This window comes from Mus caroli, unplaced genomic scaffold (assembly GCF_978045245.1).
Source record: "Mus caroli unplaced genomic scaffold, Mus_caroli_1 scaffold_14, whole genome shotgun sequence".
Lineage (NCBI taxonomy): Eukaryota > Metazoa > Chordata > Mammalia > Rodentia > Muridae > Mus > Mus caroli.
In genome coordinates this window covers 68,279,026-68,295,035 of record NW_028227269.1, presented here as the reverse complement: position 1 = coordinate 68,295,035, position 16,010 = coordinate 68,279,026, and the positions used below count along the sequence as shown (strand labels likewise).

The following is a 16,010-nucleotide window of genomic DNA, read 5'->3' as shown; positions in this document are numbered from 1 at the left end:
GAGTATGTGTGTGTTCTTTTTAAGCTGCCAGTGTTCTTGTCTAGTGAAACAGCTTCCTTTTCTTAATTTACATGTCATCCAGACTACAAATAATTCATACATGGAAATCATATGGAAGTTTTATAACAAATTCTTTATTTTATAAAGTCAGAGTCCAGGGTGATTTATTTTTAAGCCCTTTCCTGTTTGATTCTGGTGTAGTGGTTCATATGTCACCATATGCAACCACAATAGAGTCCATTCATAATGTCTTATATTTCAGAAAATTTGCCTTAACAACAAAGATTCCCGATACAAAAGGCTGCCACAAATGCTGCATAGGTGAGTAAATGCCTTCTCAAACTTGATGGTTAGAACGTTCAATATCTTTCAAATTACTTGAAGAATCTCATAGTGTCAATAAGAGGAAAAGTCAGTGTGGGAGTTTAACCGGCTGCGGATAGCGTGGTCCACACAAACCCCAGACTACCCCAAATTCAGCAACTGCTGGAAGGACTCCAGAAGTCACTGACAAGTGTGATGCCCACAATCGTGACTACAGGATAGTGCACAGCTGTGTGAAGGGGAGCAGGAGGCAGAGACAGGACCACAAGGCATGGTGCTGCTGCAGTATGGCATCCTATTGTCCCTCATGGTGTGGCTGGGTGGCGGCTCACATAACACTGCCAGTCAGGTGTTGGTTCAAGCATTCAGACTTTACTGGGGCTGCATCATGAAGGTGTGAGGTTACCCACATAGGTAATCTCATTTCCAACCCATCTAGTGACTAACTGATGCTAAAGGAGCCAAAGCCCCCACACTGTTGGTCTCTCTGGCAGGACCAGCTTCTCATACTAAAATTCTCTGGTGTCGATGGCCCCACCTAAGTTACACTGTTAGATGTAAGGCAGGATGGGAGGTTCAAGCATGGCATTCCGAAGATTCCAGGGGTTTAGCGGGTTTTTCTGAGAGGAGTATTAGAGGATGGGCTTGAAGCAGTGGTACAGTCCTTACGACAGACCTGTTGCTCCTACTCCTTAAATAGTGCTTGACACTATGTCACAGGGAGCAACAGAACCTAGACTCAGATCTAGGCCCAGTCTCTTAAACCTTGAACTTCTAACGTCTGGGAGTTGTTGGTTTGCCTGGTCAGTGAGCTTTCATATTTATCCTCATGAAAAGAGACTCTGTAGGACAAAGTACTCATCTACAATGTGCTCTGGCTACAGTCACATGTCACTTCATAGTGTATGTATCACTAGGTGATTTAACCTTGTACGTACACAAACCAAGTGATTTGTCACCAAGTAGTGTCATCTGCGGAACTACCATGATTTATTCAAGCCTTTGCTAACTGACATGCTCACACGCACCACAGGTAGCCATATGTCCCTTTGCCAGAGGGAAAGGAAATGGCTCCTTCTGGCAGGTGAGAACTAGTTTCACAAGTTCCTGAGAAATGCTGGCTTCTATCTAACTACCAGAAATCCTCCTATATGTATACAGGTTAAGCTCATTTCAGCTTCCTAGGGAGAATTAATGAGAATCATGTGCTATCATCCCAAGATCTATGGCTCTGAAAGGTCTAGAAGCCTGCAGTCTGAAGACTTGATGCAGTTCTGCAGAACTCAGAGCAAGTACCTGCTCACGTAACCACTGGGTGCTGTGGTCGATGGCAGTCACTGGGAGAAAGACAGACCAATATGAATTTTTGTAGGTTTGAGTCAAAGGATGGTCCAGCAAGATAGATTCATAAATCTATTGATTCACATCACATGTTGCTAGGATTTCCTCATGCCAGCAACTGTCTTCATTAAAAAATAAGTCACAAGCTGAGTGAAATAGTGCACGTCTATAATCCCAGCACTCTGTGAGTTCCAGGCGAGTTCCAGACCAGCCAGAGCTACACAGTGAGACCCTGTCTAAAAAGAAAAGTCACTTTACCTAACCTAATGATACTTTCTCACCAAAAGAAATTCAGTGATGTGTGTGTGGCTAGGATTGTTTTTCTTTCTTTTCAGTTAGAAACCCTTACACGGGACACAAGTACCTCTGCGGAGCTTTGCAGTCTGGCATCGTTCTGCTTCAGTGGTATGAGCCGATGCAGAAGTTCATGCTGATAAAGGTACATGTGGCTCTCTTACAGTTTTTCCTTGAGAAAGCACTGTGCATAACTCCAGTTGGCTAAAGCTGGAATTACTACTATGAGGAGCAGACCCTGAGAGTTAGTAGGAAGTGCGTGTGTTATATTTTATGTTCTTAGTAATATCTTCTCTATAACTTCCCGTTACTTAATAAGCCTCTGGAATCATCATAGCCACAGATGTTAATGTGGCCAGTCCTCTTAAGTTTCTTGCTTCTCATCACAGAGAAACGAGCTTTTATAGACGAGGCAGGGTAAGGAGCAACCTTCTAGCTGACCTCATACAACCTGCTGTGAACGAGGGATCGCTGTATTCTTCCTGTTTGTCTGTTGCAGCATTTCGATTTTCCTTTACCGAGTCCACTGAATGTTTTTGAAATGCTGGTGATCCCAGAGCAGGAGTACCCCATGGTTTGTGTGGCTATCAGCAAAGGCTCGGACTCCAGCCAAGTAGTTCAGTTTGAGACAATCAACTTGAATTCTGCATCTTCCTGGTTTACAGAAATTGGTGCAGGTGAGTGTTTTTAACTTTGTTATGTTCCTGCTTTTACCCATATCAGAGGCAGAGACTTAAGGTCAACCATTATGGGCTTCTAATAAAACTGTAAGCATAGGGGCTGGGACATGGCTCAGTGGTTAAGAACACTGACTGCTCTTCCAGAGGACATAGGTTCAATCCCCAGCACCCACATGGCAGCTCGTGAGTGTCGGTAGCACCTGTTGCAGGGGTTCCTACACCCTCATACAGGCACACATGCAGGCAAAACACCAAGGAATATAAAATACAAATAAATTATTTAAAAAATAAAAATAATGTTAGCATAATTTTCTAAGTAAAAAAATTACCTACATTTCTAAATAATAAGAAATTATCTACATATAGTTTGTGATCTCTTTTTGCCCAGGGCCTTTTGTTTGTTTGTTTGTTTATGGGTAACCCACTGCCTCCATAGTCAGTTTCAGACAAAAGCCTGATATTGTGTAGCTCACAAATTTACTGAAAATTTAACAAGCTTGCAAGCCCTGAACTTTGAAACCTGCTTTGTGGACCAAGCTGTAATTCCCAGTAAGGGAAAAGAAGAAAGCCACTTGCATCTATTCCTCACCCCTCTCTGTGGTCTTAATGGCATCTGCAGTTGGGTGTGTGCCTCCTATGAAGCTAACAGAAGGGGTAAAGTTCCTGTCACCAGAGTAAGAGCCGAAATACAAATGATTCTTAGTTAGGCAAGTACCATAATAAGTGGCTATGGATCCGTTTATTAAAACCGTGATTAGGCCAGGCCTGATGGTGGTGCATGCCTTTAACTTGGACATTCTGGAGGCAAGAGCAGGCAGTGCTGCATAGTCAAAGCCTGTCTCCAAAAGAATTGAAACTAAGAACAACACAAATCCAAGTGATATTTACACCGTAGTCCAGCACGGCGATTGTTGCATAGTTACCCATAGTGACTCCCACCCTCCTCCTGCAGGCTGGCGTGTGGGAGGTTACACTTCTCTATGCTAGAGGTGGACTGAGTCCTCTTTTGAATCTCAGAATTTGAGTTGGTTTTTGAGATTTTGATATGGTCCAGTGCCTCAAGTGTCCCATTATATCCACCTTTAACATTGTCCCAGCTAAAATACAAACAGTCCAGCAAGTACCTCCTGAGCAAGCCAGGCCTCTGAGGTTATCATGAGCTCGCCTGTGCACACGGACGAGGCCCCTTTCAGTCCAGCTTTCGTCCTCATTAGGCTTTGTTTGCACAAGTGATCGTTAATCCAACCCCAGCTATGTCTGTTGTTGAGCCAAGAGCCTTTAGCTGGCAAAGCTGTAGCCGTGAAAGGAGCTCTGTTGTAGGAGTCCTTCCTCTGCAGATTCTGACTCATTACTGCATGATCCCTGACTCCCAGGGCAGCCCTAGGCATGGTCACTTCTTGGTATTTGTTGAGTGAGAGAATGAACGTAGATTAGCTGAGAAAAATTACATCTGGTGTGTTGCCTGAAAGATGCTTCCTTGGTTGTCTTGACAAGGCTGCCTACTGTGCTGCTCAGTGATGTGTCTGTAAGGGACCATGTGCCTGCTGTAGAAATGGATGACATGACTGCCCTGTGGTTTGGTTAAGGGGAAACTTTTTATTGCAGATGTGAGAGAGGAAATCTGGGAGAGTCCAGAGCAGAGAGAGAAAGAAATAGGCTGAATGTGGCAGCAGACTAGACAGGGCCAGGGCTATCTGCAAGAGATGGGAGATTAACAAAGGATAGAAAATAGAGACTGCCTAGTGAGAATCACATCAAGAATAGCAGGGTTATAAAGAGAACGAATAGCTGCAGGGAGGGAAGCCCAGGAGCTGGAGGGCGTGTCGGGGAGGTGGGAGGGGAGCAGGGCTGGGATGCCAGCATGGGCTCTGAAATGTATAACAGGAACTTGGGTACTAAAGGAGCCTGGAGGTCAGCACTGGCTTTAATATGCTCACACGCACCACAGGTAGCCATATGTCCCTTTGCCAGAGGGAAAGGAAATGGCTCCTTCTGGCAGGTGAGAACTAGTTTCACAAGTTCCTGAGAAATGCTGGCTTCTATCTAACTGCCAGAAATCCTCCTATATGTATACAGGTTAAGCTCATTTCTGGATATTTGACTGCCTTTGGGGTTTGGGAAAGTGAAGTTTCCTTTGGACTTGACAGATTCCATCTCTTGTGAGTGCAGAACAAAATCTAAGCACTGTGTGCGTGTATCATCCTTTCCTTCCACATACCTGCCCTTATCACATCATCACCATAGCCCACCTTTCTAAAGCAAGTAGTAATTAGGGCAGTATTGATTTTAGCTCAGGTATCCATTTCCGAGCTGAGCTGACATTTGTTCTTCTAAACTGAGGTACATACTTCTTTGTTGTTGTTGTTTTGTTTTGCTTTTTGTGATAGCATGACACGATGCAGCTTTCACCATATTTCAGAGTAAATCACAGCAAGATTCAGACTTTGTTGGTTTCTAAGCCCTGCTTCACTGAAGTCTGTTGTTAACGGTAACCTTTCCCCACTTAGGCAGCCAACAGCTGGATTCCATTCATGTGACGCAGTTGGAGAGAGATACTGTTTTGGTGTGTTTAGACAGTAAGTATTATTTTGAAGTTTATTTTGAGTGTACTACTTGATAAAGCAACCCCTTTAGTGAAATTAAACTGTTATTCAGGCCCTTTCTCTTTAAGTGACCTGGTTGTATTGACTAAGCAGCTAAAATTCACTGCAGCAAGAGGCTGAGCTGCTGTCCCTAGGTGCTGTCCTTTTGTTTTACATTTGACTCATGTGGAGACATTAGCACTGTCCCCCTCTTAGGGAATCTCTGTATAAACTGTCCCCTCTCTGTGTAATTATGAGAGTAGACGGTCACAGAGTCACTTAACATGAACTTCTGGAGGCTTGTCAGGTCTGAAGCACTTAGGCTCCTGATCTGTTATGCAGGAGACATGTTACTAATGGGAGCAGATTGCAGTGTGAGCAGGGAAGGCAGGAAACAACAGCTTAGCAGACGCGTTACTTTGATTTTGCAGAGGAGGCACTCCAGTTCTCAAAACCCGTCTTCTCTTTGTGCAGTAAGTGTTATAGGATGGACTGTACCCAGACTTGGGATTATATTTGGAACATGACTGTACAGCTTGCTTTTAGTGGCCAAACCACCTGTATGTAAGATCATCTAATAACACAGCTTGAGTAACCCAAAGGCTGCAGATACTTGCCATCCCTTGGTAAGGGACTTGACTCTAAACACCTGTCAGGAGAAGTGTTATAAAGTTATCTATAAGGAAACTGCATCATTTTTTTTAATCCTAATAGATACAAAGTGTCTTATTAGCGTAACACATAAGCATGGCAAGAATCCCAGAGAGCTAAGGCCTTCCTGCTAAGCTCTGCAGGTCTGTGAATCATCAAAGGAAGGCCTCAGCCTCAGCTTTCATCTCCCAGTCTTATATTGTAACAGTCTTAAGAACACATTGGGTAACAAGACTCCCTGCTTCCTGAAGAAACCAATTTCTGTTTTTAAAGACATACTTTTGAAAAATATGTTCCCAGCTCTGTGATTTATAAGTTGGCTTTGGTAGACAGCAGTGGAGACAGGCTTGTAATCTCAGACTATGGGAGTGCACACTGAAAATTGGAAGTTGTTGGGATTTTTTTTTAAGTCTCCTTGAGCTAATGTGAGGGAATGAGAAAGCAGGGGGAGCAGAGGGAAGGAGGCCACATGTGCTTGTCCCCACCCCAGACCTCACTGCCCTGGAGTGCACAGGCCCATGGGCCCCGACTCACTGGGCTCCTATGGCCAGTTAGGAATTGCTGCAAGTGCTACTTGATAAATACAGTGAGATTTGTGAGGGAGAAATCAGAACTGTGGTTAAATATTCAAGCATCAAAGTTGCCACTTTTTAAAACATGAAGATATTCAGTATATGCTCTATAATTTTTAAAATAGCAGAGTCCCACTTATTGGGAAAAAAAGGCACTGTAAGTGTGTCCTTTAAAACATTAGTGATGATTTGTTACTGGGCATACCCAAACCAAGATAAATCTTTAAACTTTATTAAGAATATTATTTGATACCCCTATAAAACCCATTATATTTATTTTAAGAAATTTTCATTTCTAGTCTTGACTTTTTTTTTTAATTTCCTTTAAGAATTTGTAAAAATTGTAAATCTACAAGGAAAGCTGAAGTCCAGTAAGAAGCTGGCATCTGAGCTCAGTTTTGACTTCCGCATTGAGTCTGTGGGTAAGTCCTCTCCTGTGGCTGGCCTTGGGTAACTGGTGGCTTAGATGGTGTTCCCCCTGGGATGTGTCACTGCACCAGCTAGGTCGTGCATGTGGCCAGTGCTTTCTAAGTTTTCAACTAATTTCATTTTTTTTATTATCTTACTAGTTTTATACATGTAATTCACACTGATCATGGTCCTATCCCTGGGTATTGGTTTTTAAATATGCTCAATATTTTTTTAAAGCATTATAGGATTAGGTGTGGTGGTACAAGCTTTTAAACCCCAGCACTTGGTTAGCAGAGGTAATTGGTTCCCTGTGAGTTCAAGGTTTCAGGCCAGCCTGGTCTACAGAGCAAGCCCCAAGCCAGACTACTAGTGAGACCAATCTCAAACAACAATGGAATTTCTACTTCCATCTTTTTTGCTGGTATGTCAGCATTTTTCCCCAGGAGAATAGAAACTGTGAGGAAAAATGTGATAGATCCAAATATTTATTGTACTATAAAAGAAATATATATGTATATTATATAATTACCTGTATATGGCTTTTTAAAATGTTTCTGATTAGTTAAAAAACATTCTGGATTTTTTAAATTAATTAATGTATTTGTTTGTTTGGTTGGGGAGGGTTCTGTTTTTGTTTTTTATTCTAACCTGAGCTTCTCATATTAAACTAGAATTTTCTTGTGCACAGTGGGTAAATATTACACAGATAGCCCTTGAGTAACAGATGATAGAAAAGTACCTAACTCGCTGGGGCAGAACCCCTAAGCTGTCTGAAGCGTCAGAGAAAAGGTTGTTTCTTCCGTCCCTGTTAAACACTTCATACTGCGGCATGTCAGGCTCTAAGACATAATATCCTCAAGGAGTGTGGCGTGGCTCCTCGGCCTCTTAGCTGAGATGTACTGATGTCACATGTGTCCCACTGTCTGGAGAATTTTTACTGTTGGACAGAAGTCTCCTCCTAGATGGCCCCCACCTCATTTCAGTAAAGCTTAAAATGGTGACAAGGATCCTCTCCGAGGCCCTTTAAATCAATTCTCAAAAACAAGACAGTAACTGGATTCCTCGTTTGTCACATCTAGGGAAACATGCGATCTGTCATCGTCAAATGCTTCTGTCTCTATGAGGCTGAGTTGTGTTGTGTCCCAGACACTCATGAGCTAACTATGGTCTTATTATCCCACTGAGCAGTGTGGATGGCGTGCTTGTGGGGCGCGTACAAACCCCCTCCGTTTGCTCCCTAGCACAAGGGAAAGGAAGAGTAATGCTGACGCTTTTCCACCGTTATGTTTGTTTCTGGCTGCCATTTTCTAATTCTAGTTGCAAGAATAGTCAGTAAAACAATAAGATACTTATGTAGCAACTGCCTGAGGTCACAATGTTCAACGTGATTACGTTTTGGATTATGAAGTGGGTTTATTTTTTAATTAATTTTATAATATGAACATAGAAGTTACCTGCTTGACAGCTACTTGAATAACTTCTTTGAAGTCCAAAACCCCACTGCATGTTTTTGCTGTTTTAATCACTTAAAACAGAAGATACAGCCTATGAAAGAGAAGTCAACGGCCAGTACTGTTTATCAAGTCAGCCCGTGTTGGAGAAATGTCTGCAACACGCATCTTTGAAGCTTTGTAACTGTCTCAGTCAATTACTTGAGCTTAGACACTCCTTAGTCACAAAAATGTTGAGCAGTAATGGTCTAGACAGTGGAATTTTGCCCCAAGCACTTGAAAAGCCTTACATTATCATTTGTTAAAAAGTTAGGGAGGCGCCAGAAAGATGGCTCAGTGCTGCAGAGGGCAAGCCAGAGTTTCCCAGCGACCCTTTCCGGCCTGTACCTCCAGTTCCAGGGGATCCCTTGGCTCTGGTCTCCGCAGACACCTGCATGCACACACATCACACACACAAACGTACACAATTAAAAAGAATAAAAGTGAATCTTTTCTTAAAAAAAAAAAAATGGCAAAAACCAAAACAGTCTGGGGAACTCTGTTGTGCTTCCATTACATGTCCCCTCATCTTTCTCAGTGTGCCTTCAAGACAGCGTGTTGGCTTTCTGGAAACACGGGATGCAGGGTAAAAGCTTCAAATCAGATGAGGTAAGTTTGCACCATTTACCTCCCTGACTCCTATGCTAAATTTTAATGGCAAAATGTTCATTGTTCTCCTGGCCTCTCTGAGTCACATGGCTTTGCTTAGTGCCTTGAATGCCATAGCTTGGCAGGATGCGCATCTGTGTTCTCTCTTCCTGTATGTTCATTTTGGTACTTTGGTTTTGAATTCCCAGTAGCCATGAGGAACTCCTAAATGTTTGCAAAACCTCATTCCTTTCGCTTCATTTTTCAAAATTTAGTGACTATTTTTCATAGCTACTATTGTTATAAATAATATATAAGACCTATTATGTTCCAGGCAGTTTACAAATATTAGCACATTTAAGGCTCAAAATAATTCAGTAAAGTAGGCACGTGCCGAGTTAAATGGCAGAGCCTAGGTTTGGAAGGTCTTCAAGCATCACTTTAAGCCAAGATGATCAGGGTGCTTTTATGCAGAGAGGAGAGTTTGGCTCCCTCCCTGAGGGACAACCCTCATGGAAGCATTTCCCAATTGTCAGATTCTTCTACACCAAAGGCTCATAAATTCATGGAACTGCCTGAAAGTGGGATCTTCTTGCTTTTGAATTTAGTTTATCTATACCCTTATTTATATTTTAATAAATATTTATACTTCTAAGAAAAAGATGTTATAAACCAGCAGTCATTGGTGAGTTGGTTTATTTACTGACCTGGGTCACTAAATGTCACCAGGTCCCTGTATTTAGTGAAATCTAACTAGAGTCCTGCTCACTGCCACAGTGCTCATTGTTCTGTTGTTGTTTTGTGTTCAAGACAGGCTTTCCCTAGAGTCCATGCGCATGGCCAGCACACTGAGCATGCTAGCTGGTCTCACGCTCTGCACTGTGTCATTTCTATCTTTGGGAAACTCAAACCCAGGGTCTCAGGCATGCAAGGAAGGAGCTTTCTGCTAACCAACATGCCCAGCCACGCAGCTGCCTGCCTGTATCGCATCTCACTTTAACTACGCTCTGCACGTCTGCCTTTCTGTGATACTCTCATCCTTTGACGTACACCTAGTTGACGTTTAACCTCTGCCATAAACTAACATTCCACCGTAATTAGAGTATTTCAACTTCGTACAATAAAAATTAGCCTCCTGGAGTATACAGCGCCTAAATTGTTTGCAGATTAACATTCATTATGTCTTTCCAGACTACAAGTTCCGGTTAACAGACTTTTTACACTAATCATAGCAATGGTTAATTTGAGTTCCCCAAGAGCCAGACCAAGATAACAACCCAAGTGGAGGTACTTTATCTAGGAATAGGTTCTAGAAAACAAGTGATGTAATAAGACACATAAAAATAGCAAGAGGGGGCCGGGCGTGGTGGCGCACGCCTTTAGTCCCAGCACTTGGGAGGCAGAGGCAGGCGGATTTCTGAGTTCGAGGCCAGCCTGGTCTACAAAGTGAGTTCCAGGACAGCCAGGGCTATACAGAGAAACCCTGTCTCGAAAAACCAAAAAAAAAAAAAAAAAAAAATAGCAAGAGGGGAACATCAAAAGCATATTCATGTATGTGGGCAGCTGTCTGTGTGCAGCAGGGGTCAGTCAAGTAGGGAGCACCAGTGAGTGATGCTGACCACACCCTAGCAGCGACTCCATTACAGAAGAGGGGGGTGGAGTCTGGCACACAGTGGCTGTCCATTTGGATAGAGGCTGCACCACAGCCCCCACTCTTTGGGAAGTGCTTGTGTGTGGTGGTACAGCTCTGAAGACTGCAGAAAGCAGCAAATGTCATCTAACACTGGATGACCCCGGGCACTGGGGAAGAGCAACAGGGTGCCCCAAAGCACCTCACTGGCACGGAAGGCTTACATGACCTTCTTGTAACTTTTAACTTCTCTGGCCTGGGTGGGGGGCGGGGGGGGGGTTCCCAACAAGAAAAGAATTCAAATGCATATCACACAGAGTTCTTAGAGAAATTACAGAAAGCAGCTGACCCAGACTAGATGCTCTGTAAATATTGGCCCATTTCTACTGAGAGTCAAAAAACAAACTTATTGAAATATATTTGATTTGGAGAATTATAGCTTTGAAAAATTATTCCCTTTCATTGCTAGATTTAAGTGATTGTTAAATTACTGTGTAAGCAATACTGGGGCCATAGTTTACTGATGGTTATTTTCATCCACAGGTTACCCAGGAAATTTCAGATGAGACCAGAGTTTTCCGCCTGCTGGGATCAGACAGGTTGGTTGTATTAATATAATTATGTGAAAGTAGCAATGATCAAACTCTTGACTAAACTGTCAGCCCGTGTCAGGTTACAATCAGAATTCTTAGAGGGCTCATCAACTTAGAGAGACGATTGTATTGAGCGAGTGAGTGATACTTAGCTTGTTGAGTTCCCAGACTTTTCAGGGTGAGAGTTGTGCTTTGAGAGACAGTTAACATTCGGCCAAGGCAACATGTATAGATAGGAGTGCTCACCCCCATTGGACCAGAACAAGACTTCGCATCCCTTAGTTCCCACTCTGTCTTCCTGGTGTGTTTCTTTCTATTAAGTATTACATAAACCATCAGATGTTAGCTTTGTGTCATAAAAAGCTCACCTTGCCTGGAAAGCATTCTTACTGTAAGATGTTAGCGGGTCCCATCCAACATTGCTTACGCGTTAGACGTGTGAGGAAGGAGTGGGAGAATAGAGTGAATGACTCTTTGAAGGGAGGCTATAAGGAGAAAGGAGTTTCTGAAAAATGGTGGTTACCTCAGTGAAGGAGAACGGCAGCCACGGGCACAAACCAGGAGGCAGCAGGAACTGGAGGGTCAACTCTGCTGCTGGAGGGGCTGGCCATTGAGTGTGGCTCTGTAACTCTGAGGATTGTGGTAGTAGAACACAACACCTCGTGGCTGATGCTTTTCTCTCCCCTTTGACCGGACTCTTCTCCTTGCCTGACTGTCCTTTGTAACGTCTCGTAATTCTGTCACAGGTTGCTCTAAAATTTCATTTTTGAACTGTGACTCCTTGGGCTCATCTTCTTGTTTAGGCATCCTCTTGATTCTTTATATATGCACATACGTTTTTGTATTTTGTTTTCTTCCTCTCTTTTTTTTTAACATTTTAGTGTGTCTGTGTGTACACACACGTGGAGATCAGAGAACAACTTACAAGCACTGGTTCTTTCTACCACGTGGGTCCCAAGAATAAAACTTAGGTACTTGGGCTCCTCAGAAGTCCCCTTGCCTGCTTATATATTTATTAATAGTAGTTAACTCTGGGCAGACAGGTAATTTTATTTTTTCCTTCAACATTTCCACAATGTATAAGGTATGTTTTTATTGCGTAAAATTCACACAAAAATTATTCATTGTGTGTGAACTGTCTCTTCCATTTACTCTCTAGACTTCCTTCTTTGTGTGGATTATATCTTATTCTATTAAACCTCTCCTCATAATTCAAATGCTGTGGAGTAGCTCTTGGTCCCCCTCCCCCCCTTCAGTCCTCTGATGCTTTCCCTGTCTTCGCTCCTGGGAAAAGGGAGAGGTGGGACAGGCAGCACGCTATTCTTTGTCGTAAACCATTTGTTTTCAAAGAACCTGTGTGCAGTTCACAGGTCCTTCTAGGGTCCTGTTGATTCTCTAGCCCTTCTTCTCTTGGTATAGATGCCTGAGACATTTGTCACAGCTGTCGTTGGCATAACTGAGTTATTTGGGTTCAGTGGGAATCAGGTGAGAATTATCCCCAACCGTGACAATGCTTTATATAAAACAACTTTGTTCACCAAAAAAAAAAAATTTTAAAAAGCTGGGCATGGTGGCGTACACCTTTAATCCCAGCACTCGGGAGGCAGAGGCAGGAGGATTTCTGAGTTTGAGGTTAGCCTGGTCTACAGAGTGAGTTCCAGGACAGCCAGGGCTACACAGAGAAACCCTGTCTCGAAAACAAAAAAAAACAAAAAAACTTTGTTCAGCTGTGCTAGAAGTTATGAAACACACTAATGACTTTGGCTGTGGAACGAGCTGGTCCTACTGGCTGTGGGGGACGCTATGTGAATACTTAAGCTTTTCCTTGGTTTCTTTTAGGGTGGTTGTTTTAGAAAGTCGGCCAACAGAAAACCCTACAGCACACAGCAATCTCTACATCCTGGCTGGACATGAAAACAGTTACTAAGCAACAGAGATGAATTCCAAGTGACAAGAAGATGAATGAACATGTTCCATTGAAAACAAGAGTGTTTTAAGGGAATTCAGTACAGACTGCAGTGTAACTTGCTTTAATTATTATGGGTTTTATATCAAATGAACTGTACATTAGGATAGAATTCAGTATTTTCTGTAGCTGGAAACAGCTAGTCAATCTCTTGCCACTGTGTGGTGGTTATATCAAGTTTGCTTAATAAAAGCTACGAGACGAATAGTCCTCTAGTCCCAAGAAACACAGTCCTTTTAAAACAACAACGTTTGTAACAAGGTGCCATGGTGTTTTTGAATAACTCATGATTCTCTGGAGAGGGAGTTTACTGAGCACTATATCATTTTATACCATGTCTCACTCCATCTCAGTGAACATAATTTGATAAGACGTTATCGTGAACAAGCCTTTCACTTTGACATTGGCCGTTCTGTATGTTTTTGTAAGATAGAGTATTTAATCCTTATTTATTAATCTCTTGCTGGAGTGGTGTAATGTTTCTAACTTTTAGCAAAGGAAGGTTGCAGAGCAGCTGAAATTTTTTATAATGTGTGAAAACATTGTTTACCTTCCCAGAGTAGTGCTTTAGGGGTCCCTGGCGGCGTGTTGGAGGTCTAGCACATACAGCTTCATTGAACAGAATATTTTACGACAGTTTCATACAGGGTTGCCTTAGCGGGAATTGGTTTTCAACTCCAGATGGTTGTAAGGGCTCGTGCAGAAATACTGATGGTGGGCACAAAGCCTCAGCAGGGATGTGTAGTGTCCAGGTGTGACTACCGGATTTTTGACAAGCAGTATAATATACCTGTGATTTTGTTTTTTACATTAGGGATAATGCATAAGAAATTAATCTTTATATATATCATGACCCCTAATGTTTGGGAAAAAAGTATTTAACTGTCCATATTATGTATTTTACTTATGTTATGCCAAGGGGGAAACTGCAAAGTAATTGCACGTGTAATCTTGGGGTTTTCACATACATAGATATTCATTGTGAGTAGGTTTAAGGGAGAAAAAAAAAACACTTTAAGTGAAATTGGAATATCTGATGGGATAGTATAGATAAATGATGTTGTTTTTATATTTTTTAAAAACGAGTATACTAAAATTAAAAAAGGATAGGGCTGTCTTTTAGTTTGTTTTTATTTTACAATTCTTAGTATTCAGAATTGATGCATTTTATTGGTACCAACTGTCTTAATGCATTTATTAAGAACAGTTAGCATTGAGGTAATGAACACAGGGGCTAAGAGTAGCAAACTATAGAAGTAGTCTGACCGGATACTTGAGGAAAACATTGTACCTATCTCATCTTTACAGTTTTATAAAGTACATGTTATCATCTCCACCTTCCAAATGAGGAAGTAAGAGTTTAACCAAGTTAAACAACTTACACGTTACATACTGGTTAGTTCTTTGAGCCAGACCAAGAGTCCTCCGACTCTGCTCTTTTCACTATGCAATATACAAGTAATAAAATGTTACGCAAATGAACTATAAAGTATTTGTTCTTTAAAGTGCACATATTGGGGGTGGGCAGCAAGATGCTCACTGGATAGAGGTTCTTGCCATGCAAACCTGACTGCTACCTAACTTTGGTCCCCAGAACCCACCCATGTGAAGGTGGAGGGAGAAAGAATTAACTCCACATTGTTGTCACCTGACCCCAATGAGTGTGTGCCTGCACACACACCCCCAATAGTCAAATGGAATGCACATTGCTGTTTACATGGGATGTGTTAAATGGGTTCTCTCAGGAGGAGTGCCACACACAACAGATGGCAGGAGGACAAGCCTCTAACTCAGGAAAGTGAAAAGACCTAAGAAAGGGCCTGGCCAAGGCCTCCTGCTCACAAGCTGCATGGCTAGAAAACATTACAGTAAATGGAAGCTGTGCTGTGCCCAGAGCTTGCGGTCAGTCAGTCTTCTGTCCCATGCTGTGAAAAATGAGCGGTCAGTGAGAGCTACAGAGAAAGCGGGGGGAGGGGGGGGATAGCTCTTGAGGAAACAAGCTGGTGGGACAGTAGAACCATGGGACAATCACAGGAAGAAGGTGGCACGGTCGTGACTCGTCAGCAGACACTTCGAGAACTTTTAGGCCGGACAGTGGTGGCTCACGCCTTTAATCCCAGTACTTGGGAAGCAGAGGCAGGTGGATTTCTGAGTTCGAGGCCAGCCTGGTCTACAGAGTGAGCTCCAGGACAGCCAGGGCTAACCAGAGAAACCCTGTCTTGAAAAGCCAAAAAGAAAAAAAAATCAATTACATATTTCACCAGGTGTGCTGATTGATTCATACCTATAATCCATCCCTCAGGAGGCTGAGGCAGATCCTGAGTCTTTTGAGGCCAGCCCAGACTATACATAGTGAGAGTCTATCTCAAAAAACAAAACAATGATGCATTTCAAGAAACGTATCCCAGTACTAAAGAACATTAGATTCTAGATGAAAGAGCATAAGTCCTGAAGGTTGAACACCGAGGCACGCGCACACACAGAGAGCTTAAGTCCTGAAGGTTGAACACCGAGGTATGCACACACACAGAGACAGACAGACAGAGACATGGGCACACACCACACAAAAGCAATGTAATGAAAAATATTGGGCAAAGTGAACATGATCAAAATACATGAAACTTGAAATTCAAAGATCTAATAAAAACAAACACCAAATCACATCATTAATTTCAAGGATACTGGCGTGATAGTTGGTTACATAGCAATGAATATAAACTGATGCCTTCAGGTGTCAACAGAAGCCATGCCAGATGAAGGACCTGAGACCACACCCAGCTTCAGCCACCCCATCTGTCACTTTGACACTGAAAGCATCAGTTGGAGAAACTGCAGCCTCTTCAGCCAATGGCACTGAGATATCTGGACATTCACATACAGGGTAAAAC

At 42.6% G+C, this 16,010-nt stretch overlaps 1 protein-coding gene across 2 annotated transcripts in view; it reads left to right on the top strand.

Moving 5' to 3' along the window:
- Positions 1–14,611, top strand: part of Map4k5 (mitogen-activated protein kinase kinase kinase kinase 5) — a 91,368-nt gene extending 76,757 nt beyond the window's left edge. For both annotated transcript variants that reach the window (XM_021178702.3, XM_085830402.1), the window contains 8 exons: positions 263–321; positions 2,001–2,104; positions 2,459–2,636; positions 5,147–5,215; positions 6,774–6,866; positions 8,884–8,954; positions 11,107–11,162; positions 12,996–14,611. In XM_021178702.3, coding sequence (XP_021034361.1) covers positions 263–321; positions 2,001–2,104; positions 2,459–2,636; positions 5,147–5,215; positions 6,774–6,866; positions 8,884–8,954; positions 11,107–11,162; positions 12,996–13,083 — 718 coding nt within the window. In that variant the 3' untranslated portion in view covers positions 13,084–14,611. The remainder of the gene's footprint in view (positions 1–262; positions 322–2,000; positions 2,105–2,458; positions 2,637–5,146; positions 5,216–6,773; positions 6,867–8,883; positions 8,955–11,106; positions 11,163–12,995) is intronic.
- The last annotated feature ends 1,399 nt before the right edge of the window (positions 14,612–16,010 follow it).